Here is a 26,335-nt window from a genome sequence, read left to right as displayed (position 1 = left end):
AATGGACAGATTTGATGAAATATTAACAATCCCAGTGAGGAATGTTAAATGGTGACCAAAAGAAAGTAGAAAGGGAAATAATATATTACACAAGTTTAATACCTGTGATTAATTATCAATATCCCTATTACAAAACTTTTTTCATTTACATTATCATGATTATCAAATATAAAAAAAAATCTGATGAATTTGTATGATTACACAGAAACATTAATCATTAATGTGATTTAACGGCCTGTATAAAAATAACGATGATTTAAACACATCTATTTGTTACCAGGATTAATGCTCACTGCATTTTGGAGATAATATTAAGGCTCATTGCAACTCTGTTACTTCATGCTGTATGTACAATTCATCAAACAGAAAATTAAAGCAATGTTTTTAAAATGCTGTAATGTAATACTGCGATGTAATGAATCAACGCTGAATGGTAAACATGTGTACTTTTACGATGTTCATTCTTGACATTTATCATCCGCTATATGTGTTACAAAAATAAAGGTTCCTTTCACAACTGTTGTGGCCTAAAATAAGAAGCCTATTGTTCACTCTTACCTCAATCTCCTCTTTATACTTGAGCAGAGGAGCCTCCATGATGTTACGAAGCTTGAATGTATCGGATTCCACCTCAAAGACATGTCCAGTCACCTGCTCACAAAACCAGATAAACCAAATGTCAACACAACACCGATTAGAATTATCTTCATAATAACTATTGAATCTGAATGACTGGAAAATGCAGATGTGTGTGTCAATGGCGTCAGGATGGAGGTGGCCTTGTTTCTCTGACCTCCGCAAGTCTCTTCCAGTGGCGCGCCATCATTGCCTTGTTGGTCATGAGTTCCATCAGGGGGCAGCACTCACTGAAGTCATCGATTGTTTTCTTCAGGTCCAAAAAGGCCTTCCAGTCCTTCAGAGCGCGAGGCAGCTTACGACATCTGGAAGTTACACAGTCAACAAAAGCAATTTAATGTTGCATTCTTCCAACACACGCGCACACCAGTGACACTGACCAGTTACACAGTGTTACCAGTGCAAAAGCAAAACTTCTAAACTGATGGAAAGCATGTCTGCCGGAGCACGGAGCTGCCCTGTCTTCTTCCAGCTCTGACACCAGCACATATTCCCCTTGTGATTGCTATTTGTTTAAAACCTTCAGCTACTTTCATACTGTCACGAGAACAGAAACGTGGAGACGTATTTATTAAAAATAACTATTTTTCTATTTGATGGAAAGCTTTAACTGGGCAAATTCTCTCTGACATGTGCAGATAGAATACATGTTGGTAGTGTTTGGGGTGCAAAGATAAAATTGAATGGAGATGGTGAAATTGAACTCTTTTGGAGCATTCATGCAATGCTCCATGACAGCCCACCAGAGAGAACTTTTTGTTCTTTTTTTAATTAGGCCAGAAAAGGGGTGACGCTCAGAGGGAGTTTCATCAGTTCATTTGATTTTCTTTGTGTTTCATTTTCCTGTGATCTGATATTTATATGGTCTTCAAAGGTGATGGTCGCCCACGTTCTATGGCAACACGATGAAAGTGCTTTTTTTTTCAGTTTTATCAACGAAACACGTCAGTGGTGTTCTGTTTAATCTTCAACAGAATTTAACTTAGAGTTTAGATCAAGGTAGCACAACAGGGGTATCAGTTTGATTTATAATAAAATTAATGTCAAAGGAGATGAACTAACCTCGCCTGAAAGTCCAGCAGCTCATTGTTGATCTTTTCAATGTGGATGTCAGCCCAGAGGATATCATAGTAGCTGTTGACTGTCTCGATGACACTGTTGTACAGGCCATACAGCTTATGAAGCAGAGCCAGCTGCTTCTTGATGTCCAGCAGCTGAGGATGCTGGGTGACAGGAAGCCCAAACAACTCCTCTCCACTTGAGAAAGTGATGTACTTCCTGTGCAGGTTGTCAAATTGATTCTATAGAAAAGTATGTTAACAAAATACCAAGTAAAACCGTGTTAATTATTACAATCACAAACGGATACATACTCAATATTACCAAATCTGATCGTCAATAACAAACCTGGAACATGATGAGTCTGTCACTGGCCTCCTGGGGAGGGAGTCCCTGCACCATGGGGCCTTGCTGTAGAGGAGAGGATAAGTTATCTTTGTCAGCTGTTACTTAAATGATTCTCAATCAAGCCACCATAATTATGTGCCATAATTCAAATAAAAAGCTTAATGGGTAATTAGTCCAATATTGTAGGTGGCTGCAATTCCTGTCTGAGTGTTGAGTATGTACAGACATGAGCATTGCATTTTCTCGCTCCTTTTTTACTTTACCGTTTCATAATCCTGGTAAAATTGTTGACAGTCATCAAGGAAGGTTTGTACGTTGCTGCCGAGCTCGCCTCTGAAGGTTGGCTGCAGGGACACCAGCTCGTTCTGTACGTCTGTGCCCAGGGACAGCAGCTTCTCCCAGGCGTAGCGCATCGTGTCCACCTTCTCAGACTCTTCCTTTGGCACTGACAGCCCATATTTGTGAAGCATGGCGTAAGACTCCTGTGAAGAAAGAAGAAAGATGCTATAAATGTAACATCATCCATGGAGTCATATTTCGGGCCTTAAATCAAATAACAGAGGTTCACCTCATGCGCTTCTACTGTACTTCCACTAAGATATTGATACAGGGCTCAACCCGAACGCTCAGCAACTACCATAAGCCGTTTCCAGACATGAACTCCGGAAAATGTCCAGACAATTGAGTCAGAAAACAGAAAAATCTCCATATAAATATATATATGAGGATATAATGTACAATCCCTCTAGATGATTTCAGGATATTGTGTGAAGTTCTTAGCATGTGTGAGAGCAGCTATGTTGTTTTAAAGACATAACGCTGTGCTTTATACCTCAATAGGTCCAACTTGGAAATCAATAGATATTTGGTGCTCTCTGATCTCCCGGAGCGATGCCATGGCGATGCGGAAATCATCCAGGTCTTTGATCTTTCGATGCAGTTTCTTTCCTGCTTCCTCCACAAAGCCAAAGATATGCTCCATCTCTGAGCGATACTTCCTGTTGCAGTACACTCCATAATCCACCATCCAGTGCTTGGTTTCAGCAGTGAGGGACATCTTCAAGTCAGCTAGTACAAAGAAACAGATGGGACCAGTTGTAAGCATCCAGTTTACATTTCATGTTTGAGTTTCAAAAGACACCTTTACTGTAATGAAGGAATTGACCGTGGTGTGTTGTCAAGCAAGGTAGTGATGTTATAGGTACCAAAGAGAGCTAGTAACACTTAATCAATCTAACCTGTTAATAGAGCCACAGCTCTGCAGGTAATGATTTCTGGCTCCGAGTTAATCTCCAACTCCAGGTCTCGATAGAAAATAATCTGGCTCTCAAAGTCTGACAGCAAGGGGTTGCCCTGGACAAATCTGAAATAAAAGTATTGTTAAGATGGATTGTTGTTTTCAATGGGAGTAACTTCATGCATTCAAAAAAAGCTCTCGGTGAAAACAATTCAGTTTGTCATACTTCTGCATGGCTTCTTCACGATCCTCTTTCCAGATGTGATGGTAATGGCTGAAACCGTCCAGAGCAGTCATCACCTCCTGCACATTAACATAAGCAGGAGTTATGTAGGAAAAATAAGAGACATTGATATCTAAACATTTTGAAATTGAACTAGAGTGAAAGAGCATGTACCTGTTTGGTGGAGGTGATGGAGGTACTAAGAACGGACATCAGTTTGACTATGTCCTTGTTCTCAGACACACACTTGTAGTAGTTTCGGGCCTTGACGGGGATGGCCTGAATCACCGATGCTGAACTTTCTGAGGTGCTGCCGTCTGGAAAGAGTTCAGAGGATAGAATCTTAAATTGATCCTGTATAACCACCCATTACTGAAGGATTGTTCAGAATGATTATTGGTTTCTTGTAAAAAAAAGTATATTTTGCTCATTGTGTAACCCTGTTCATTATGTTTCTTTTATCAGTGGATGATATATAAATCTTATTCTACTAAAAAAAATTTTGATTATAACTCTTTTGAGGAAAGCTTTTTAGATACAATTTTTTTTATTCTAAACTGTATCTTTAGAACAGATTTCCTTACAGCAAATCAATCATGCGTCATCTACCTCAACTATTTCACTCCATTAGCTCCATGTTGGTGTAACCGAATGTGACTGAAAGGGCTGCTCTGTGCGGGCGATTTAAAAAAAGCTCTCTTGTTTAAATGTCTTCCTTCCAAAGTAACTGACACATTCATGTCCCTTCCATCAGTATGACTGTCTGCTCCCAGTCAGATGGGCCTTTGCTCTGCTGAGCTGTGAAATAAGGAGATCTGATTATGAAGTGAGTGTGGTGCAGTGACTAATGATCTGTGTCCTGGTCTGCATGTTAGAAACAATATGGATGAATCACTCTTAGAGTCCAAATAGACTCGAAGATGAAGTATGAAAGTGCTTGAGTTGTGTTGACGCAGGTATCTTATATCCTCTCATACCAGCCAGGCTCCTGTGTGTTGTCGCTCCGTCCTCTGATTCACTCTCAGAACTCTCTTGTTTCAGGGCCTCCATCCGTCGTTCATTCATCTTTCTCTGCAAAAGGGAAAACAGAGTTCAGTGAACATCTCAGCGTTTGTTTATCAGGAATGTAAAATGATTGTTAGTTAGCTAAGTTAGGTCAAGGGGAGGGTTAAGCTATAACCCAACTGGCATTGGGCTACTCTCAAAGACATCGGGAGAAAATGCAAACTCTACACAGAAAAGTTTGAACTTGAATTTTAACCTAAAACCATCATACCGTGAGCTGACAGTACTAACCACTGCACCCCCACGCCACGCTCAATCGAACCCTTAATAAATCAAACGAACCTTGGAGATCCTCTCTTTGCTCCACTGGCAGACTCCTTTGCTGACGCTGACCACGCACTCCACACACCGGTTTAAAGTCTGCTGAACCTCATCCAGAGATGGAACTATTTTAATGTTGGGGATGGAGAGGGTCGCATTGACTTTGATGATTGCCGGCTCACTGCTGCTTTTGCCATGACTGGGTGGTTCACCCTCAGCTACAGGGGGGTAAAGTAGAGAAGCTGTGATACAACATCATTTGACTCAAAGATGGACATTTTAGCTAAGCAGAGAGAAACGGCTAATATCAACCACAGTAATTAGAATTTACAATTTCTTTTGCGAAGTAAGTGGTCACAGCAATCTTTAGAGTTAGAAATTCACTTTTGTGTCTTTCCAAAGCAAGTTTATAGTCCAAGTCCAAGGTTATGATTAAATTTAAATCAAGCTTAGCAGTACTTTCCTTAAGTTTACTGGTTAGGCAGAGTGCTGACCCACCGTTGAAATGCTGGTGTGAGGAGCATTGGACGTGCTTGCGTAGCACCTCAAGTGTGTGGCGTGTCAGTCTAAGCAAGGCATCCATGTTGAGGTGGTTGAAGTAGATGAGGAGCTCCTGGGCCTCTTCCTCCATCACTTCCATCAGATCCATCTTCTTCCTCTTCCTCACCAGAGGAGTGGAGGGTGTAGTGCTGGCAGGAGGGAGTGAAGTGCTTCGAGAGAAGAGCTGGCCCTCATCTTCACCTCGGATGAAAGAGGTAACACATTTCAAGTTAAACATGAATGCATTGGAATAAAGTTCTCCTTGGCTAATGAGGTTTTTCAAACGTGAAGTAACCAAAAGCCTACTAGTTATGACTTTTCTATTTCATCCAATGCGTCTGTAGTGACATGCTGTTTGACATTAACCTTCTCATGTTTTCTCTCATATGTTCCATTGCATCACAGACTATTCTCTCTGATCTCAAAAGGACGTTATAATACCTTCACTGTCCACGTTCTCCGCGGACTTGCTCTCGGGGCTGCTCTCCTCCTCAACTTTTACCACCATCTGATTGTGGTCGAACTCCATCAGCATGTTGATCAGTTCATTAGTAGCCTCCTCCACCAATGAGCTCTTAGTGTTGAGACTGTGGGCTTGTCTTATGCAGAGGTCCTGCACACATAGGCACATAAGACATATACATTAAATAGCCCATGTAAGGCCAGTGCACTTTTTCCAGTGGTGGACTAAGCAGCAATAAAAGTCTTGTTTTCAAGACAAAAGAAACTGAATTAATTTAAAGAAAGGTGGAGGGAAAATAAACAATCTTATAATTTATCTTGAGTTAACTCTAATTCCTAAGTCCAAAAATAGACCTATGCTCAAGTAAACTGGGCAAAAAAATCAAATTGTGTCATGTTCGATTAGTGTCAGTGATGTCTACACAATAGTGGATATCCCATGGCATGGTGGTGGGGGTTCTCATAAGTCGATTTGTAATTCCGAAAAAGTATTTATTTATTTACCCTGGTGGTCTGCAGAAACTCCTCACAGGTGAATGGCTCCTTGTCTGGCAGGATACACAGCGTGGCGCTGCTCATCTCGAGCAGCACTGCATCTATCCTAAACTCCACCAGGTCGTTCACCCTGTCCATTAACAGCTCCAGGTCGACTAGGGACACAGGAAAAAACGGAATAAGAGAGGGACATGGTGGGAGACAGAAGTATAGGGTCTGACTGCAGATGGCAAACACTGGAGGATGGGAAGGAGGGGGAGGTGGAAGAGGGAGCAAATTTGCAAAGGGAGAAATCCGGATAGAGAGAGAGCAGCACCAAAAAGTGTGGGGTTTAGAGAGGGGCAGGATGTATTTGAGCTACTTGTGAAAACACAGAAACAGCAGGTACATTATGAATACATTACTGTAAATGTAATAATATGTGGCACAATGGGATCTCTGGATTTTTTGTCTCACCCAAAGTCTTGTCGATGCGGCTGAGGTACTTGTCTATGTTCACAGATCTCCAGCTGAGCGAGGTCAGTCCTGGTTGTATAGCCTCATCCACCTAAAAGGTCAAAGATGTACAGTGATGCTCTTTGGACAGTCAGTCTCATTTTGTCCTAGATTTGTATGTCACATAATAATGTTGGATAAAAGGAAGATCCATTAGCAGAACCAAAGCAAGCAACACAGCTGAGGTTTTCACTGCCGTCCCTTTAATTGTTCCTTTGTTTGTTTGTTTGTTTGTAAAGAAGATTAAACAAAGACAACATATTCACACGAAATTAGCATGTAGTATTGTGAGTAGTATACATTCATTTTGGTTTGGATCTGAATCTTGGGGGTGGATCCAGCAGTTATTTTTCTTTTATTAAATATACAAATAAAAATATTGTCTAAAACAATATTTAGTTCATAATAATAGCTTATATTTTCAACAAGATCCTTAGATTATTCTGTGAGAAAACAACAAAATGCTGAAAAGCACTAAAATGCTAATAGTTGAAAGAAAAACTGTGTCACAGCTGTGTTGTAAATGTTCTTGTGTTTTGTCTAAACAAGTATTTAAGTCCACCATTACATCTCTATATAACTATAAATCATACATCTTATTATATATGGGACAAGTAATGTTCCATATTCAAATAAATGTATTAATTAAGGCTATATTATACAATAGAAACAATGTACTGTGCAGTTAAAATCTAATTTTGAAATTACAACAGAAATGATGTACAGTGAAACGTTGATGTTTTATGACATTAATTAATTATATCATAACCGCTCCTTACCTTAGCAACATGTGGCATGGCCAGCTGTTCAAAAGCACTGTGGATCTTAGCCCGCACTCTGGTGTTCTCAGTCAACATTAACTGCAGGGGAAAGACACTATTAGTTTATGAATTCACTCATATCATTGTTAGAAAGATAAATACTGATGGTACAATATCAATATAAACGATAGCTGTGTCCTTCTCTACTGCTCCCTACGCTGTTATCAGGTCTCAGCCATCTTAGTCTTTTCTAAATTGTGTGGATTTCTAACGTAAATATGACAAAAGATACTTTTAAACATGAATGCACAAGTTGCTCCATTACATTGTGTCTATTTGCACATGTGACTAGCAGTGTGTTATGTCCACCTGTAGTTTGTCATAGTTCATTTTGAGGGTGTCCTGCTTCTGCTGTAGCATAGCAGCGAAGGTTGGGCTGTCCAGGTTCATCCTCGTCATGAAGTTCGCCTCTCTCATCTGGGTCCGAATCTCTGGGTCAAAGTTGACGAACAGCTTCCCTGTGTCTGTAGATCTGACCAGCAGAGAGGCCTGCAGGCCCACACAGTTGCGCTCCATCTGGTGAGGGTTGTGAGAAAGACGAGGAAGGATAGCGTGAGAAAGAGGTAGAAGAGATGAAATATCTAAACCAGAAGTGTGTCTATGTAATTTTGTCACATTAATTATTATTACTCGTGCAGTGCCCATTCTGAACATGCCTGTATTTAACGGGCTGTTTGCTTAGTCTGTCGTAATGCTGCTTGCAACCCTTTTCTTCCGAAGCTGTAAAAGTGACCGGCTGTAGTTGATCTACAGCAAAGTAAAGACCAACTGTTGCACTTGGTCTGCAGACTCATAAAGCCTCTGCTTCACAAAGAGCTGTTCATCTGTTTATTCAATGTTCAGTGAAATCTGTTTGCAGAGCCTACAACTGGAAAATCAGTTGTGACCATTGTCCAGTTGTCGGTAATACACTGTTCGCTCAACTATGTCACCTAAGTTGATGAGTCCTAGCCTCCTCTGCTATACAGCACCTAATCACTTGCTGATTCTGCTTATAAATATTAATTGTATCATGTGTCCAAATCACACCAAATCAAACCCTGCACTTCCTAACTTCCTTAACAATGGACAGTGTGAAGACGATAAATGGAATGGTTGTCAGGATATGCCACACACAGAAAGACAGACGCATGTTTGCTTTCGTAGTTTTTCTTCGTCCAGTTCACACAAAGTTTTCTCGCTTACCTCTCGCATCCAAACATCATGGTGGAAAATCTCATACTTCAGAAGGTCCCTTGCTACCCTGTTATAGTTCTTGATGATCCTTTTGGCCTCTGGTGTGGAAAGAACTCCATGATGCTGCACATGAATACAATGGTATTGTTTAACATCAAAAACATGCACTCATAGGGCCAATGTCAATAAAGAATAACAGCACTATGGCCCTACCAAATTTTGTTGTAAAGCGGCAGAAATTCAATATCACCTGTTGAAAAATGTCCATGGGACCCTGGATTTTGCGATAGAGCTGCCGCACCCACATGATCCTGCCTCCCACAGGTGGCAAGTTCCGGCCAAGGGGGGGGTTCAGTTTCTGCTTCTCAAAGATACTGGAGACCATTTCTATGTCATGGCCGAAATTCTGCAGAATATGCAGGTACTTCTCGTCGACGCCAAGAGCCGGGATACCTAGTCTGCATTTGTTTCAAAAATCCAAACATTTCATCAGAATTCCAGAATGGATGACGGACAATGGACAATGGAACACTGAAATAAACTTGGGGTGAATAGAGTAAACTGTAATAATCCAGTGATAACAGTCTTTTTAGGGCAATGTCTATTACAGTTATTTCTGGCATGACTATCTTCACTGCTGGCATAACTAATGCCTGCTGACACAATAAAGGACAGTAGAACTGGCAAAACTTATGGAATTCATTATTATTATTAATTACAGATGTATTTAAATGATGCTAATTGTCCACACCGAAAAAACGTTACTGGTCTGTTACTGATTAGCAGGTTCGTCAGAGGATAAGCACTTTTCTGTGCTGTGCACCAGACATGGTGCTTAATGGTGTAAAGAGTTGGTTACCTTTCAAATTTCTCCAGCACACTGATAGCTCTCTCTGTGCTTTGAATTGTTTCAAAGGTGCGATCCATAAAACTTGTGATCTGATCCTGGAAACACAAAAACAAGAAGAGATCAAGGAAGTGACTGATGAGTCAGAGCATTAGAAAGACAACATAAAACATGCGGTGTTATCCATTTCCACTCACCGTAGAATACAAAACCAACTAATTAGTTTTGTCTGTAATTTTTCTAACATACATACTTAATACAATAATACAAATAGTACTTACATGGAGCTCAGATGTACTTTTGCAGAACTCTTGGTAGTCAACATCGAAGTCAGTTGTTCTCTGGTCAAGGAAACTGTAACTTTTCCCCTTTATGTTGTGCACAATGGCCTATCATAACAAAAACACAAGCATAAAATCTGTCAAATGTGTTCATGCCCAACAAATTAATGTCTGCTGCATCACACTGATGTTGACAACAAACTATTATCTCAGTCACAAAGTTAGTCAAAGTTTTACAATAGGACAGAATGTTAAACCTTAATATAGTTCTGTGGAGGTACTTTTAGGCTATGAAAATAATGCTTGCTGGGAAAAAACGATGGAACAACACAAACCAATGGAGCAACTGATATGAACAAAACATGTTAAAGTTGCTCTTGTGGTCATGATCCATGCAGTTAGTATTATATGAGATTTATGTGGTAAAATTCCATCATGTCTCAGAATTTTACCACTGCATGCAGTCAACTCTGAAAGTGGACCATGCATTGCTAAAAGTTGTAGACTACGTTGAGACGTTACCTCCCATTTCCCCTGCATTTCTGCAGTCTGCACATTCGAGGAAGGAAAAACAAACACAAATCTCCATCAATATACTCTAAGGGGGGAAAACATCTGAACACCAATTAGAAAAGGTGATGCAATTCATGAATTCAAGTGCTACTTCCTGTAACCCGAGGCAGCGCAGAATGATTTTGTAAACATTATTGTGTTTACCACAAGCCAAGGAAAAAGACAGGAATCTGGGAAAGACACGCTGATGTACAACCTGAAACCTTTTGTTTAACTAAATCAAACTCACTTTTGTAATCTCCTGAGCTGCACTGCAATTTAAAAATGAAGATGTTTTCGAATTCTCAGCGTATAAAATTGTAATCTATTTCAGCAATTCAGTTAAATAATTAATGAAAATAAATCTGATATCATAAGCAGGAGAAATACAGACTCAGCTGGATAACAGTGGCATTTCATCAGTTACTAGAACGTCGCTGTTGGTTGTTTGATGTATGAACAACAACTTGATCAAACGCTGTACCCACTTCAAACCTGGTGGCCATGGTCTCCAGGGCTTCGATCTTGGAGTCCTGCAGAGACGAGTAGTTGGAAAACGTCTCGAACATATCCAGGATCTTGTTGAGCCGTCGCTGGAATGTGTCAAACTTCCCGAAAATGTACATCTCGCTGAAGTCAAACTGTTTCTCCGAGGGAGTCTGCTCCAGCTCCTTCTTTGTTTTATGGAACCACCACTGGTATTCCTGCATGACGCAGTTTGTCACAGAGCAAAGTTACACTTTCATTCAACCAATCAATCACGGTAGCAGCAATTGTCAGTTGATCTCCCATCCTCACATTTATTACATTATGACTCTACTCTTATTAACTTTTTTGGGGACAACTTGCATGCGTTTGACTGAAAACAAAACATCTAATAATAACTTATTCTAACAAGTGTAGACGTGTAGAAAACAAAATCTGTTACCAACACAAATGTTAAATTGAACACATTGTATATATTTGATACAAAAAATGGAAAAATGGAAAACTATGTAAAGGAAGTAAATAATTAAGTAAATGAAAATGACATCTATCAGTAAATCGTATACAGTACCTGGTTCAGAAGGATGGCAGCTTTGATTTTGTCAGCAACATCTTGCTGAGGTTGGTCCCATATTGTATTGGAGTCGTTGTTAGTGATGTAGGACTTGCAGGCTGTGATCATCTGGTTTGTCACCTGGAGGTGTTGATGTGTACAGTGAAATGAAGAAATGCATTTGAACTTTTTCTGAACCCAAACAACTTGAGGTCATACATGAGCATACAAAAGGTCAAAGGGGAAATTTGTGTTGTCATACGGTCAGTGAAACATTATGATGCTTCTATTCAGTCCACATCTGTTCAATTGTAATAAACCCAGTCATTTTTACACAAGAACACAAATTGAAATGTTGCAAAATCTTTTGTGCACAATTCTTTTTTTCACTCTGGTTTAAAGTAACAATGGCTTTTCTTAAACGTTTGGATGGTTCATTTTATCCATCAATAAAAAAAATTAAAATTACAGATCACAGTGCTCAAATGAGTAGTGACGACTCCTACCTTGACAAAAAGGGAGGAAACCTTCTCTGACGTGTTGTAGTAGTGAGAAATGCTATGAAGCATCCTGATGGCATTGATCAGACCTGGGATTGCAACCAGCATCGATACCTTGGGTGAAACAAAAATGTAAGTTAACATATGTGATGAACTTGCACAATGCTTTATCGTTAGAACGATTGAAGTCTTTTTCTTACAGGGTCACTGTTGTAAAGCGGGTCACAAAACTTTTCCAGGCTGTAAAGGTATTTCACATTGTCTTTGGCCTCATTCGCTGCATCAGTGATTCTGGTGTCCAGCTCCCGCCATGTCTGGATAGAACAACAACATGAACAAAGATGGACAGAGGGAATTTTGGTGAGAATCACGTATCCTATGGAGCAGTAGAACAATGAAATGCATGCATATGTGGTAGTTATAGTCAGTAAACCTTTATAAGCTTGGATTTGGAGATCAGGAGCACACCCTTAGCAGCTCTGATGTCAGCGCTCTTCAGTTGGGCCACAAGGCAGTTGAAGCGGGACGTTCGCTTCTTCCATTGGTTAAGCTCAGCCCGAGGGCCAAGGTCATCGGCCTCCTTTCTCAGCTGATCACTCTTAGCCAGAACCTGTCAAGCACAGATGAAGACCTCACAACATTGAGGTCAAAAGCTCCTTCACAAACGATTCGGGAGCTGGGAACTCATCTGACCCAAGGGACATGTTATTTTTCAAGGATTTGATGTTCTTCTATTTCACTTGTGGAAATCCAGCCTGTTTAATAATCCCCTCTACCAGAGTTTAATTCGCAAAATGAAGCAATTCAAGGAAAGAAAAGACCCTTAAAGCGTCATATTGGTTTTTATGTAATGTGCAAAATGCCCTTGTCACTTCTGGATTAGATCTTATTTTAGGTAGTACACAAATTCACTGTACTTTTGTAAAAGGCAAATAGATCACCCGACTCCTCATCTTTGACTTGTGTATGTGAGAGCTCCCTCTGATTCATGTGTAAGTGATTCATTCAGAGCAGCTATTAAGTCCTGGAGTTATTTCAGTCCCCATCCGTGGTAATTTTAATCCTGATGTCACTCTCCCCTTTTTCTATTTCCTGCCATTTCAATTTAACATTAAATTTAAATAAATTCAGGCCTCATCATCGCAGGAGACACCAATCGATTATCTTTTATTACAAAGTATTCTTCCATATCTGTTTTGTTGATAAGAAATTGGATCTCTCCTCATTAAAATGTATAATCACCAATGTATGACCCATGTATGTTTAATAGAAAAGTTAAGTGCTTTGATTTTAAGCTCTTCAATATAGTTCATAATAACATTTTAAAAGTTTCTAAAAAAAAATTATATTGGCCCATTAAAAATATCAGTATAAATGAGAGGGTACCGAATGCAAAGTTTTCAAATACAAATGTTGTTTGCACCCTTTAACACAGTCAGTTGACTTTGGAAAAATACATATATAACCAATACATTTTGTATATTTTGATAACTGTTTTATTCTTGAGTTTAATCCATGAAATCATTTGTGCCACTTCACGGGGGAGAAAACGGCAGATGACCAACTCTCCATTAATAAGCCCAGCACATGTTTTACTGCTCTGGATAGGGGTCCATGTTTCCAGGTCATCTTTTGTTTTTATATCTCTTTTATATGAATTCCTCCCCTTGTAAATATAACCCCTTTCGTTTTTTATGCAAACAGGGATACCCATCATCTGGCTAAAGCCTACTTCAGTCCACACAACCTTCAAAATTAGAAAACAGTTCATGAGTTTGAAGATAGATGTAATTGTTGTAGGTTTGAGGCGAACCTCTTACCTGCGATCTAACATGTCTCACCGTTTCTATCTGTTTGATCCAGACTGTCATGCAGGCCTCTATCTTGCCTGTGATCTCTGTGTTGTTCGCTGCTGCTAGGTAGTCTGCCGGGGTCTTCAGCGCCTGCAGGTCAACTGTGTCGCAGTCTTTCAAGGTAACCTGGAGAGGAGACATGACATTGTTGTTTTTTTTCTGCAGTGCAATGTATGTTGTTTGTGGAAGTACCTACTTTAAAAGATATTTAAAAGAATAGACTGTCACAGTTAGTTTAGACTATCTCAAGAACTATCTTACTGCTTTAATGAAACTACTGTTATGAGAAAAAGGTTCAGTTGTTCAGCTGACCCTTATTTATGTCTCTATATTATTCCTAATCGTAATGTATATTCCATTATGAGGATTAGCCAAAATAGACTAGCATACACTGGCTAGTTCACAAAGATTTACATGACCTTCAGTACTGCTGCTAAGTCAAGGGTGATTCTTCATTTGGTATTTTATTGTCGTTAAATCAAAAAGGACACGACTCATTCTTGAACATTGTCTGGCTCCTACCTTTTCCTGCAGACTCTCCTGTGCCCCAGCCAAAACCGATACAAAGTTTTCCAGTGATCCTATAAACTCCTGTTTGACTCCCTGGCCCTGGGTGGTGGTCAGTGACCCCCAGCCATGGCTCATAGTCTTCAGGGTGGGAACGATGATGTTGGAGAGCAACTGCTCCACACTTTTCAACGGGCCCCCTTCTTTTGAGTCCAACATACTGAACGTTACCTCCTGGGAAGAGGGGAGTGGACACACACACACACGTCCAAAAATCAATGCAACATTTCACTGGATCTAACAATTGACACTCAAGAGGGAGCCCAAAAAGCTTAAAAAGTTAACTTCATGACTTTTGGCACAACTGTTGGTTCCAGACCAAATGGTTTTGACATTACTTTGCATACCATACAAACATTATAAGTTGAAATATGGCTAAATAACAATTGTCTCAGTATTTCAGCCATTAATCTTATTTGAATGAGATGAACCTGTCTTAGTTATGACACAGTTTATCACACACATGGGCACAAAGACAAATCTCACTGTCAAAGAAAAGGAAATTGAATATTCTTTCATCTCCAGATACACAGTGTTTGAATAGGTGAAATTAGCATCTGTGTAAATGTTTGTACCCCACAAGGTTTTTATAAACCCTTTGATACAAAACATGGGTCAAAAGGGACCTGACTCAGTTTTTATTTTCTATATCTTTGCATTGAATGAATTTCATCATTGATTTTTTCAGGTATTCTCCCATTATAAAATTGGATTTGATCATCACAAGTCCTTGTTGTACTTATTTCTTGGTTACTTTTTGAATAAAAAGCATTTTGTATCACTACCTTTCTAATGCACAACATGGGTCAAATGTACCCGTAGTAGCTTCCTGTGTTAATTCATGTATGACTGAGTTTTTCTTTGCTATATTTTTTTAATAAATGTATTTTATCTTTTAATATTCTAAGTATTCAATTAAATATCCTGTTCTTGATTACAACAAATTATTTTTTCCCTTTTTACTTTATAAACAAACCAAAATATTGTATTTCTACATCACTTTAAGACACATGGGTCCAAAACAACCCACACAGTATGTATTCACTACGGAGCACCTGTCATTCAATTCACATGGCAGCTTTTGCAGATCTGATGAACGTAAGTCTTATTTTATAATCCATTACTAGTGAGAAAGAGAAATATGTGCAATACCAGCTGTTCGCTAGCTAGCTTCTTTTCTGGTTAGCTAACCAGAGCTAGATCAACAAAATAAAACTTGAGATATAACCGTATATACTTAATAGACTGATTAATATGCATTTGAAAATATGCTTTTTAATTTCATTATCCAGAGTGTCGCAATCATTTCAGACTTACGGTAGTCATGGTTAAAGAACAAGATGAGGAAAATAATGTGGCAATTCTTTGACTCGTTTATGGGTCTGTAATATCTGATGCTGAGGAACTAGAATCCAGTTCATCCAGCTCATCTTCTATTCACCAAAGGAGCCTCCTTTGATGACAAAGAAGATTAGCCTATCATGTCCTCAAAAGAGCCTTCTACCTTTATGAGTGCTATATTTCATGACAGAAGGTTCCTTTGGATGACATATAAGACTTTGAAGAAGCCTACTCTTAAATCAAGAAGGAAGAATAAGGAATAATGCACGATGTTGTGCAATAGAAGGGGTTTTTCATAGCTTTTGTATCAAAAGGTTAAATGAATATCCCTAGTAACCATTTAACTCTGTGGGGGGAGGGACTCTGTCTGTGTGGGTTATGTCTCACTACAACTTCTTCCCCCAGTCCAAAGATATACAAGACTCTAAATTGACTGTAGATGTGAATGTGAGAGTGAATGGTTGTTTCGCTTGGTCTGTTGGCCCTGTCATGGAATGGCGACCTGTCCAGGATGCATTCCCCCACGACCCTCACATGATAAGCAGTCTAGATAATGCAAGGATGGAGGATCTTAATCCCAGATGTACAAAAATGCTAAAAGGTGCAATCATGGTGAAATGAGTAATATAATTCCACAGTTGGGCTCCGTTTCAAATCCCTGATCAACCTTCACCTGTACTGTAAGAACTGAGTGACTTCATGCATTCAACAGTACAACGTGACTCACTCTGTGTATGTTCTCAGAGGTGATTTCCTTAGAAGTGTTGTCTCTGGTGAAGAAGACACACAGCCCCGTCAGCGCCACGTCCCTCCCCTCCGTCACAAACAATTTACATTTCTTGCCGCTACCGGGCTGCTGGACAACAAGCTGGGGGGGTGCAGGAGCTGATGCTGTTGCTACAAAAAAAGAGAGAATGTTGATTTTTTGTTAACAAGTTTTCTTCACATCCACCTTTCAATGAAGACGTAATACCAAGGCATTGCTTTAGAGTTAAATTGTAACACTGCAGTGACTGCACACTTTTAAAACGACTCTGGTTCCGGAAATAATATCTGATTAATTTTATACATTTCAGAAAATCCTTATAAAAATAGTTTTTAAGCCCGGTCCCAAGCCGACCAGGGACGAGATGAATTGGAAAAGGCATAAAGGCATAAACACAGGTGATATCGTACAAAGGTGTCTTCTACAGGAGCATATAACATCATTTCACAATCTAGTAGCTTGTGGTAAAATTAACTTAGTTCGTTACTTTGACAGTTATTATGGCTGATCATTAAAATCTCTCAGCAGAAAATTAAAGGGATTTTTGACTTATGGATCTACGCTGTTGTATTGTATGGACTTCTGTCTTTAAACCAATCACAGGATTGACGGCAAAATTGTTATTGATTTGATGACAAAAGATGATGAATGATTGCCATCACTGATAAAGGGTTAATGCATACAGGACAGAAACTGAACTTAATGGTCGCAGTCAATCACATAGAGTCTAGTCATATCAATGATATTTGATACAGGCACATTACCTGCTTCGAATGGCTGGGCGTCCTGGTAGTAGAACATGAGGTGTGGAAGACCCTCAACCACAAAGAACTGCTGCATGCGCTCAATCTGAGGTGAAAAGAAGAAGTGTAATCACTCCACTCTACATCCCAAGCTCAGAGATGCTGTGTAGTTATATAGAACGATCGCACTCAGTGCAAACCTTACCGAACTTTCAAATAAAGCAATTACCCTCAGTCCAAATCTTAACCCCTCAAACCACAGTAAAATTACAAACTCCTGTTATTCAAATGCTACCAAAGCTATATTTTTTTTGTTTATAGGCTGGTGCAATTTTGTAACAGATAAAAAAAAGTACCTGATTCCCCTCCAGTATGGAATCTTCCACATCAGCTTTCTCCAGTCCAAGACATGAAGCCACAATACTGAGGATGTAGTCATGCCTTCCATCCAGCTGGGCCCGCTTAGCTTCACGCTCCTCCTTCAACTTTTGCTAAACAAAATGTAAAGACAGAGACAATTATTATTAAGATGAGGGGTCCATTTTAACGAAATAAAGCTATAACATGCATGTATTTGCTTTTGAAATATTTTAGTTCTATATAGATGTTGTTGAAGAAAATAAAAAATTCTGATATAACATTCCCTTGAGTCCAAAGAGAAAAAATAAACAAAAAAAGCCATCAAACCATATATCACATACTTGGTATGTTGTGATGAGGCTTTTGGTAATGACAGATGTTTGAGGCTCTCCTGTGGCCCTGTACTCAGACATTGTTTAAGCCATTCAAAGATCACAGTTATGTTCAGTTTTCATGAACAAGTCACCAGTAAATTGTCCAGGCACAGAATCCAAATCTCAAAAAACATCCACATAAAACGTCAATATTCCTTCAAGAATTCCAAATGTACATCCTTGATTTCATCCACAAGTGTCTCTATGTCTCTGCAATGACTCAAATACAGGTGACCAACACCACAGCCAGTTTACAACAGGCTCTGGCCAGCGTCCAGGTCGGAGGGACAGTAAAACGAATAACAATGCGTTGCCAGGTTCTGTTAGTAACACATCAACAAGGTCAGCCAATAAATTAACCTGGTGTTTCACTGTGGACCAGCTGCATGTTTAATTTGAATTCTCCTTCCTCTTTCTCTGACTGGGATTCAAACAAGGGCAATAACAAGAACAGTTTTTTTCTGGTTTGAAATACTGTTCAGATTTAAACCGTCTTTTTAAAAGTCTCTCTTCTACAACAAAGCAGGAAACATCCTCTTGTGACTGGCGATGCCGAAAATAGAACTTGAGAGCGAGCTCTTTAATATATCCGGCTGTTTAAACAATAATTGCTGGATTTAACTTCAATAATGACACCGATATATCCATTTGTTGTTAGGCTTCATAGAAGAAGGATTCTTAGTGATATGTGGCTTTATCCTTAAATATCTTATTTTTCTTGTCAGCTGAATCTGCTCAATAAAGTTTGAAACACCGGATATTCACTGTAGATCCAAGCACACTGGATTGTGCCTAGAATAAGAGAATTGATGTGACTTGTTTTGTGGGATGCATCAGATAAAAAATTGTCAAAAAGGCTAAAAGGAAAAGACAAAATAAATTTAAAAGATAGAAAGGACGATAAGACAGACATGGCATAATGGAGGAGGAGGTGGATGAAGAAAGAAATGACAGCATGAAACAGATGTAGAGAAAAGAGGGAAAGAAGGCTGAGGAACAAATTATGAAACTGACAGGATCCCAAAAAGGATGGAGAAATAAGGACCGACATATAGAATTAGTAGCTGTGTGCAGGGACGACAAGAAAACAAAGGCTAAATGGTAAGAGGTGCGAAATAAAAGCGCTGCAAGGAAAGAGAGGCATGAGGCACGGACTCGTACAAAGAGAGAAAGCACAATTCTATATATAGTGCAGGTTTGGGTGGTTAAGAGCCAAGGTATTGATTCTTGTTAGTTGGAGCCTGGGGGATGGGGGGTGGTCATGTGAAGGGAAGGGAGAGTGAGGAGGAGCAACAACCGCCTCGACAACAACAACCTCACCAGCCGCAGGTTTCAGCAGCGTCAGCAGGCACACGCCGCGGCACATTAATCTGTCAGAAAGAAACCTCCCACCTCCCGACGCACCTTTATTGACTTCTTCAAATGATGAACAGGTGCGCTTCAAGGGAGCAGATGCCCGTTTTCTAAGCACACACAAAAGAAAGTCCCGTTCTCACTGCACACACCGTTTCGGTCACTTCCCACATGCACACGTTGACCTGTACTTTGCATGTGCTCTTTTACATTTCAAAGCATTTCTTAAGCGAGCCAAACACGAGAGCAGAGACACCTTTTGTGATTAGAGCACAAGAGAGATAACAAGAGCTCACATCCGGATGACCTACTGTATGTGACTCTAATTGTGAACATTGTACTTTTTTTTTCTCTCTGATTTCTAGAAATTCCTCCAGAGCTTACATTACAAAACAATACAACCCGTATATCTCAAATACGTTTAAATAGACCCTTCAGAACTCTGACAGCAAATCACACCAGCCTGTCTCTGGAGATAGCACACACACACACACACACACACACACACACACTATACAGACTCGCAACATTCGCTTCACACATCAACCATAAAAAAAAGGACACCAAGCCAACAGTTGCTGGGCGACCAGCCATTTCAGACCTTCTCGCTGCCTTTATTCCAAATTGCATGAACAGCCAACTGAGTCGTCAGCCCGGAGACAAACAGTAAACACACAATGCAGAGCAGCAGACAAGAAGTCTCAGTCACCACTGAATGTAAGACATGAACATATCCAACAATAACACGCTTAAACCATGACACACACACACACGCTAACACATCCGTTTTTGGTTATTCTAATAATACAGACAAAAGCCAGCAGTGGCAGAGTCATGTAGCAGCAGCTTCAACATTAATAGCTTTCAAAAGCAAACAAAGCCCCATCCTGAGATAAGCCACGTCGAGATGAGTTAAAGAGAATACAGCTGTGACAATTCAAATGTGAAGCAGGACCGTTTGGCACAAATATGATCTGGTTATTTGTATTGTATTTAAGATATTCAGAATGTTTCCAGTTCCCTGTCAAACATCAGATAAACAGATAATTATTAGTCCATTTTAATTTACTGTCTCTGGGGAATAGATCTAACTTTGTCGCTAATTTTGTCCATTTAAATTCAAATCTCTCTAATGTGAAGGAAAGATCCCTTCGGAGCCAGGAAATGGGAGATATGACACAACAACAACAACAACAACCATGCTGCAGGATTAATCTTACCTGAATGACCTTTGAAACTGTTTTTTTCCAGAGCTGCTTTCTAAACACCTGCGACATGACAGTTCAACTCCTCTCTCGCTCAAATCCTTCCATATCTTCTCTGTCACCTTTATCACTCTCTCATCTACATGTCCAGAGGTGTATCCTTTACTCGCGCCCTCAGAGGGATTAGCCCTATCAAGTTGTCAGCGTTGACCATCTGAGCTGAGGCTATGCCTGTTTTAACTTTAATGGCCATTCCTGTCAGCAGCGTATGACTTTTCACTGCCGGGCTGTGGTCAACTAGTCGAACAAATGAAAAACCCATGTGGTACCCAGGCTCGGGAATATTTGTGAATGCGCAGGTAAAAACACATTAAGACGCAGAGGATTAGAGGAAGCTTGACAGGTCCTCCACTGACAAACTAACAAAACAAGAAAGCAAGCCTGAAACATCCTGATTTCACCAACTATTGCAAGATAGTGTTCAAAGGTGGATTCTGTTTTTTAACAGGATGGACAGCATGCCAGCTCCTCAAAAGTTAGGCCTAATCCTCTTGATTACCCCCTGTTGTATGTCTGCAATATAGGTCATAAACACCATCTCCTCCATGTTATTTGATGGGACATGGGCTAAAACTAAAAAGTCAGAGTACAGGCCAAACAAATCTCAAAATAGTTCAGTAATTTACTATTATATTTAGTAAGCCTTTTACATATACCTCATCTACAAAACCAAGTTACAGATGAACTATGTAACCTCAAGGCCAAAACAATCATGAAACAAGCCAATATTTTTTAATTACAATCTGGACTATAGCTGCAGGTGGAAAGTTTGAATCTTCTGTGTTGTCTGACATAATGCCAGAATTTTTTTTATTGAACCTCTCAATGCCACATTTTCTAATTTGTTTTTGTGCAATAATCCTGCTTAGATAGTAACAGGTGTGACTTATTAAACTATATGTTGTGTAAAATGTATAATTCATGGATGTGTGTTTTTTAGAGCTGCAGCTACAACTAAATACAGAAACAGCTCTGATATGATGATGTATGTAGTGAGTTGGAGTTAATTTAATTGACTACCTCGGCCAAGGCCCAACAAGCCCCTTATGTTAAAACAAGCCTAAGGTCACATTCTATTTCTCAGCTACACATTAGTGATAGCCTCAGTTTTTTTTCCCTCTTTGTTACCGTACAGCAAAGAATTTCACACATAGTTCGATGCCAAACCCCTAACTATGTGACAATGTTTTCATCAAGATTTACTCTCTGGGATATCAACAAAAATGTTGACAAGCCCAATCTCAAAATCTAAAAAAAAAATCCAGAATCCTGCTAAATAACAAACAAACATCGATTAAACATCTTCCCTTCACAGAGGTAAAAGAGTAGGATTTTCAAAGACTGAACCTGTTGTCAGATGACATATGTCATTATTGCTGCTTGTGTGTGGTCTGCATAACCTGCGGTGAACTAAAACATTTGGAAACAGGCTTTCACAAATAAATAAAAACTAGATTTTTCTAAAGATTTCCCCTGCTTTTTCCTTCGTGAGCTCTCCTACCATCTGTTTAGATACAAACACATCAGCTGTTTCCTGAATCCTGACACATTAAAGATAAATTACATTTGGCCCATGTAGCGTGTTAACAAACCAAGCTGTGTGTAACTCCAGAACTCGTGGGTCACCTTACCTTGTTTAGATAGTCTGGTTTAAAAGGCAGCATCGTCGACAATGGCCTTGCACGCTGACACTTCTTTTCAAGTCATTCCCCCTTCGTAATTGGCTTTGCATTGCATGACATTAGAGAATTACAGCATCTACACAAAGACAATAAGACAGAGAACAAGTGGCTCTGCTTCCGCCTGTGTGTGAGCAATCAGCCTTCTTATTTGCCCTGTGACAAAGGTAACTGCTCTGAAATTATGAGTGTGTTGCAGCTAAAAGAAGGCTGCTGACTCGATAATGCGGTGTTGGATGACCACCTGTCTGCGAGGTGATTATGTAGGTCCTGCTCTCACCTTACAAGCGTATTACAACAATTGGATGAAGAGAATGGGGGTGACTGAGGAGGGGGTGGAAAGCTCGTTAAAACACATTCAGTGGGCAACATTTTCACACATAGCTCATTGAGAAATATACACAGATGCAGATTATATGCTTCAGTGTAGCAATAATTTGAAAGTGAACGTCAAGAGGCGTTTGTCACCCCCTTAACGACAACAGGGTTCTCGTCTTAAACACCTCCTTGATCGTACATTAGCATGTATGCTAACTGACTGAAACAAGGTCCATGTAGAGACAGTAGCAACAGCTTTAAAATACAGCTGAGGAGTAAGAATGTAACGCTGGAGGTAACTTGTTGTCACTTTGTAGTTAATCATAATAACATTTATATTAACAATAAGTGTAAGCAAGAAAGTAAGGTTAAGCAAGATTCATCCTTGTTGCAAAAATAGTTGGAAGTGCAATTGTGACTTGGATCAACGACTCTACGTTGCTTTTGCACAGACTTAGTGTTTGACCTGATTGCATTGTGGGAAGTAGAGGTGGAAAGATTGTTTGCCAATCATCATTGCCAACAACTAGAAGGGCACTCAAGAAGCACATATTTGGCCAAGGCCAAACAATGCCCTTATGAAACCCAATTTCAATGAACTAGATCCAGATTTTAACCTGGATCTGTATCAAATTGCACATACAAATATCTGTCCCCTTAACATTCCTGATTATTATCAGAGAAATCAATGAAAACTTTTCAATAACGTCCAATTTTTTCAACGTTTTTATAGAAAGTTGAAATAAACCTGGATCCGCCTCCTGATCCAGATCTCCGCAAAAATGTAATGGGTTATATTCTGTCCCATACCATATAATTTCACCAAGCTTCATGGTAATCTGTTCATTTGTTCTTGTATAATCATGCTAAAATAACAAACATGATGATGAAACTAGTTTTATAATCGCTGAATGACAATACAATTGCTGAATTCCATTTGGTTTTGAACAAAACCAGCAATATGACAATGTGCTCTCTTTTTGACATTCTATAAAGTAAATGAATTATCAGAGGAAAATAATTGAACTCTAATGAAAAGGATTATTAGTTGCCGCCCCAGGGAGGAGACCCTAGTCATTTATCCAGCGAACACACACAAACACACACACACACACAGAAACACACAAACACAGACCTCCCACCAATTAATAATAAATGCCATTAGCTTTGACTATGGCATCCAGCTGAGGAAAAGCACAGCTCTCTAGCCGTGTGGATCTGACTGATGGTTTGATATTGAAGAAATGATTCCGAAGCTTTTGCATTTTAAAAGCAGCACGGTCATCAATTTTTCACTGCCCCATGACTGATTTTCTACGTTCAACTGTCTGGTGGCGAGCTGCCATGAAACAGGAGAGTGACTGTAAATTATAAATGAGGGGGTTGGTGAGATCTGAAAGGGAAAGACATAGACAGAGAGAGGTCCACAGTTCTCCCAGAGGATGCTCACACTGACACGGACATGGAGGCGCTTAAACACATCTGTTTCCAAACTACACTGCTCAGCTCTGAGGAGTCTGCATTTTGTATTTTGACCTGCACTGTCTCTCTGTTTATTGATTTTGTTGCCTGTCTGGTTCTAATCATTTAATTTGACTTCATCTCAATCTGTCTGGCCAACAGGAAAAATCTACTTGCGAGGGATAGTTCTGTAATATTCTATTAGTCCACACTCTGCTGGATTGGCTGTGATAATCTGTTCCATGCAGTAGGTAGTCATCACCATGTCTTATATTTGTCTGCAAATGTTCATTTTCTCTTTTATTTCGATCAGCATTGCATGAAAACGAGTCAAATTAAATCAATTTGAAGAAATGAAATTCTATTAGTGCGCATGCTGTGTGCAATCAATAGAGCAGATCCACAGAGTGGGATTGCCGTGGTGTCTGGCTACTTCAGAGTATTTGATGGTTTTTGCATACTAATTGGACATGCATTTGATAGTGAGCTATATAGTACAATATTTATCTTCGAGCCATTATTTACACAAGACTTGTAATGTAGAAATAATCCAAAAATTATAATAAACTGTAAATGGATATTGCAAATTAAAAAATACATGGAGATATTACATCCTGAGTTTGGATCCTGGATATAGGCCACTGCATCCAGACCTTTGTGAAGCGAGTGGGTGAATTAGACACCCTGTTCTTGGTTTTAAATAGACTAAATTAAATAGTTATTCACACAAAGAGGCTCTTACTGATATGAATAACTATAATTATCAAACATAGTTCCACACTGTCTGAGAGGGCTTAATAGTTGATTTAAAGTTGACTGTTCATCGTTTGTCTTTGCAGAGCATCATTTCAGCTGACTTGAGAGCCAGTATAATAGGAGCATACTGCCATCTAGTGGAATGTGGCTCATAATACAGTACCACCAACAAGTACAAGAGGTTGAGTGCCTATAGATCTGATAGGCCAATGATTCTGTGTGGTGCTCAGAGCAGCTATCAAAGTCCTGAGGTTGCTCTGTTTGTTTGTGTAAGAGTGAAGGGAATTCAAAGGTAAAGTTTCACTTCATATGATCTAACTTAGACTACATCAGTCTGTGCTGATGACTGCCAATGGAATTTATATGAGGCCACTTCATTTATAAAATAAATCATATACGAAGAACCTTTCATTTCACTGATTGACAGAATACTGAATTGCGTTTTGATCTATTTAAAACAAAGCCCACCTTCTATTCAAGTTATGTAGATCTAGCAGTCCCACGCTCCTAGGAAACATATTATTATTCATTATTAAAATATTTGACAGAATTATCTTTTGTATAAGTTATGTGGGAGAACGACACAAAAATAAAGTCTTGATTGAAAATGTACTAAAATATTTTCACCACAATCACACAAACCCCTACGTCATAAATCTATGTATGAATCTGGAAACTTTTGACTGCCCCCCCCCCCCCCCCCCCCCCCCCCAGTCAGTGTGCTGCGGACCCCCCAAGGGCCATTCGAGAACCACTGCTCTCGGCCACATAGACAAGAACAGAGAAGATCGTCGTTCCATTCAAACAACATTCAAACAAGTGTCAGGATATAATACACATGTATGACTTAAATAATAATAGTAATTATTATAATTATATTCTTTATACAACAAACTGTAAAGCACTGGGCCACAACAACGTTGCCAAGTGGGATAGTCTGCATGTGTGTGTAGAAGAAGTAGGAATAAATAGTGGATCACAGGCTTATTGTTGTTGGCCTAAAACCTCTACCAACTACACTCTTACACGATACTACATTCAAACAAGTATGAGGTCATCGTGGTTATAACCCTGCAGAGCATTAGAGGTGATGGTTGATTTGGTCAAACCTGCATCTCACTGAGTGACTCCACTTGGACAGAAGGCTGGGAGGCTCCGATCCTGTAGCTGACCTTAGCGAGTCGAGTGCTAAAAGACATAGCTCAAACATTCCGTCACTGGAGCACAGCTCCGCGATCACTCGGCTGGAATCTCCCTTCGTCGCCCGCGTGGAAAATGTTTTTTTCTCCGCTGTTTGCTCAAACTGCGGATTAATTCAAGTGGCGCGAGGCTCCTGGTCCCGGTCCTGGTCCTGGTCCCAGTAGAGAAACGTGTTGTCAGCGGCTGGCCTGACTTGTTAGTGGTCTCCAAGGGAACGAGGCACAGTTTGCTCAAGGGCCATACCGGGACAGTTGACATGGAG

The 26,335-nt window shown here is 39.7% G+C and overlaps 1 protein-coding gene across 2 annotated transcripts in view; it reads right to left on the bottom strand.

Annotated features, from left to right (window-relative positions):
* The window catches only part of dnah5 (dynein, axonemal, heavy chain 5), an 81,251-nt gene extending 55,179 nt beyond the window's left edge, over positions 1-26,072 (bottom strand). Inside the window, exons 1-33 of one of the 2 annotated variants that reach the window (XM_062399528.1) lie at positions 25,983-26,072; positions 17,664-17,798; positions 17,329-17,413; positions 16,526-16,695; positions 14,413-14,631; positions 13,879-14,016; positions 12,471-12,647; positions 12,238-12,351; positions 12,044-12,151; positions 11,556-11,678; positions 10,987-11,202; positions 10,469-10,495; positions 9,947-10,054; positions 9,678-9,763; positions 9,069-9,276; positions 8,828-8,941; positions 7,952-8,158; positions 7,601-7,681; positions 6,783-6,873; positions 6,336-6,481; positions 5,811-5,982; positions 5,328-5,570; positions 4,851-5,047; positions 4,481-4,574; positions 3,678-3,820; positions 3,507-3,583; positions 3,282-3,406; positions 2,876-3,111; positions 2,307-2,525; positions 2,044-2,106; positions 1,699-1,937; positions 794-941; positions 559-651 (exon numbers count right to left, since the gene is read on the bottom strand). In XM_062399528.1, coding sequence (XP_062255512.1) covers positions 559-651; positions 794-941; positions 1,699-1,937; positions 2,044-2,106; positions 2,307-2,525; positions 2,876-3,111; positions 3,282-3,406; positions 3,507-3,583; positions 3,678-3,820; positions 4,481-4,574; positions 4,851-5,047; positions 5,328-5,570; positions 5,811-5,982; positions 6,336-6,481; positions 6,783-6,873; positions 7,601-7,681; positions 7,952-8,158; positions 8,828-8,941; positions 9,069-9,276; positions 9,678-9,763; positions 9,947-10,054; positions 10,469-10,495; positions 10,987-11,202; positions 11,556-11,678; positions 12,044-12,151; positions 12,238-12,351; positions 12,471-12,647; positions 13,879-14,016; positions 14,413-14,631; positions 16,526-16,695; positions 17,329-17,413; positions 17,664-17,798; positions 25,983-26,072 — 4,692 coding nt within the window. The remainder of the gene's footprint in view (positions 1-558; positions 652-793; positions 942-1,698; positions 1,938-2,043; positions 2,107-2,306; positions 2,526-2,875; positions 3,112-3,281; positions 3,407-3,506; positions 3,584-3,677; positions 3,821-4,480; positions 4,575-4,850; positions 5,048-5,327; positions 5,571-5,810; positions 5,983-6,335; positions 6,482-6,782; positions 6,874-7,600; positions 7,682-7,951; positions 8,159-8,827; positions 8,942-9,068; positions 9,277-9,677; positions 9,764-9,946; positions 10,055-10,468; positions 10,496-10,986; positions 11,203-11,555; positions 11,679-12,043; positions 12,152-12,237; positions 12,352-12,470; positions 12,648-13,878; positions 14,017-14,412; positions 14,632-16,525; positions 16,696-17,328; positions 17,414-17,663; positions 17,799-25,982) is intronic. The other variant, XM_062399529.1, reaches the window with a different exon arrangement.
* Positions 26,073-26,335: the final 263 nt, after the last annotated feature.

The sequence above is a fragment of the Platichthys flesus genome, chromosome 11, assembly GCF_949316205.1.
Source record: "Platichthys flesus chromosome 11, fPlaFle2.1, whole genome shotgun sequence".
Lineage (NCBI taxonomy): Eukaryota > Metazoa > Chordata > Actinopteri > Pleuronectiformes > Pleuronectidae > Platichthys > Platichthys flesus.
Note: the sequence above shows the minus strand (reverse complement) of the source record. Positions and strands in the feature narration are given on the sequence as shown.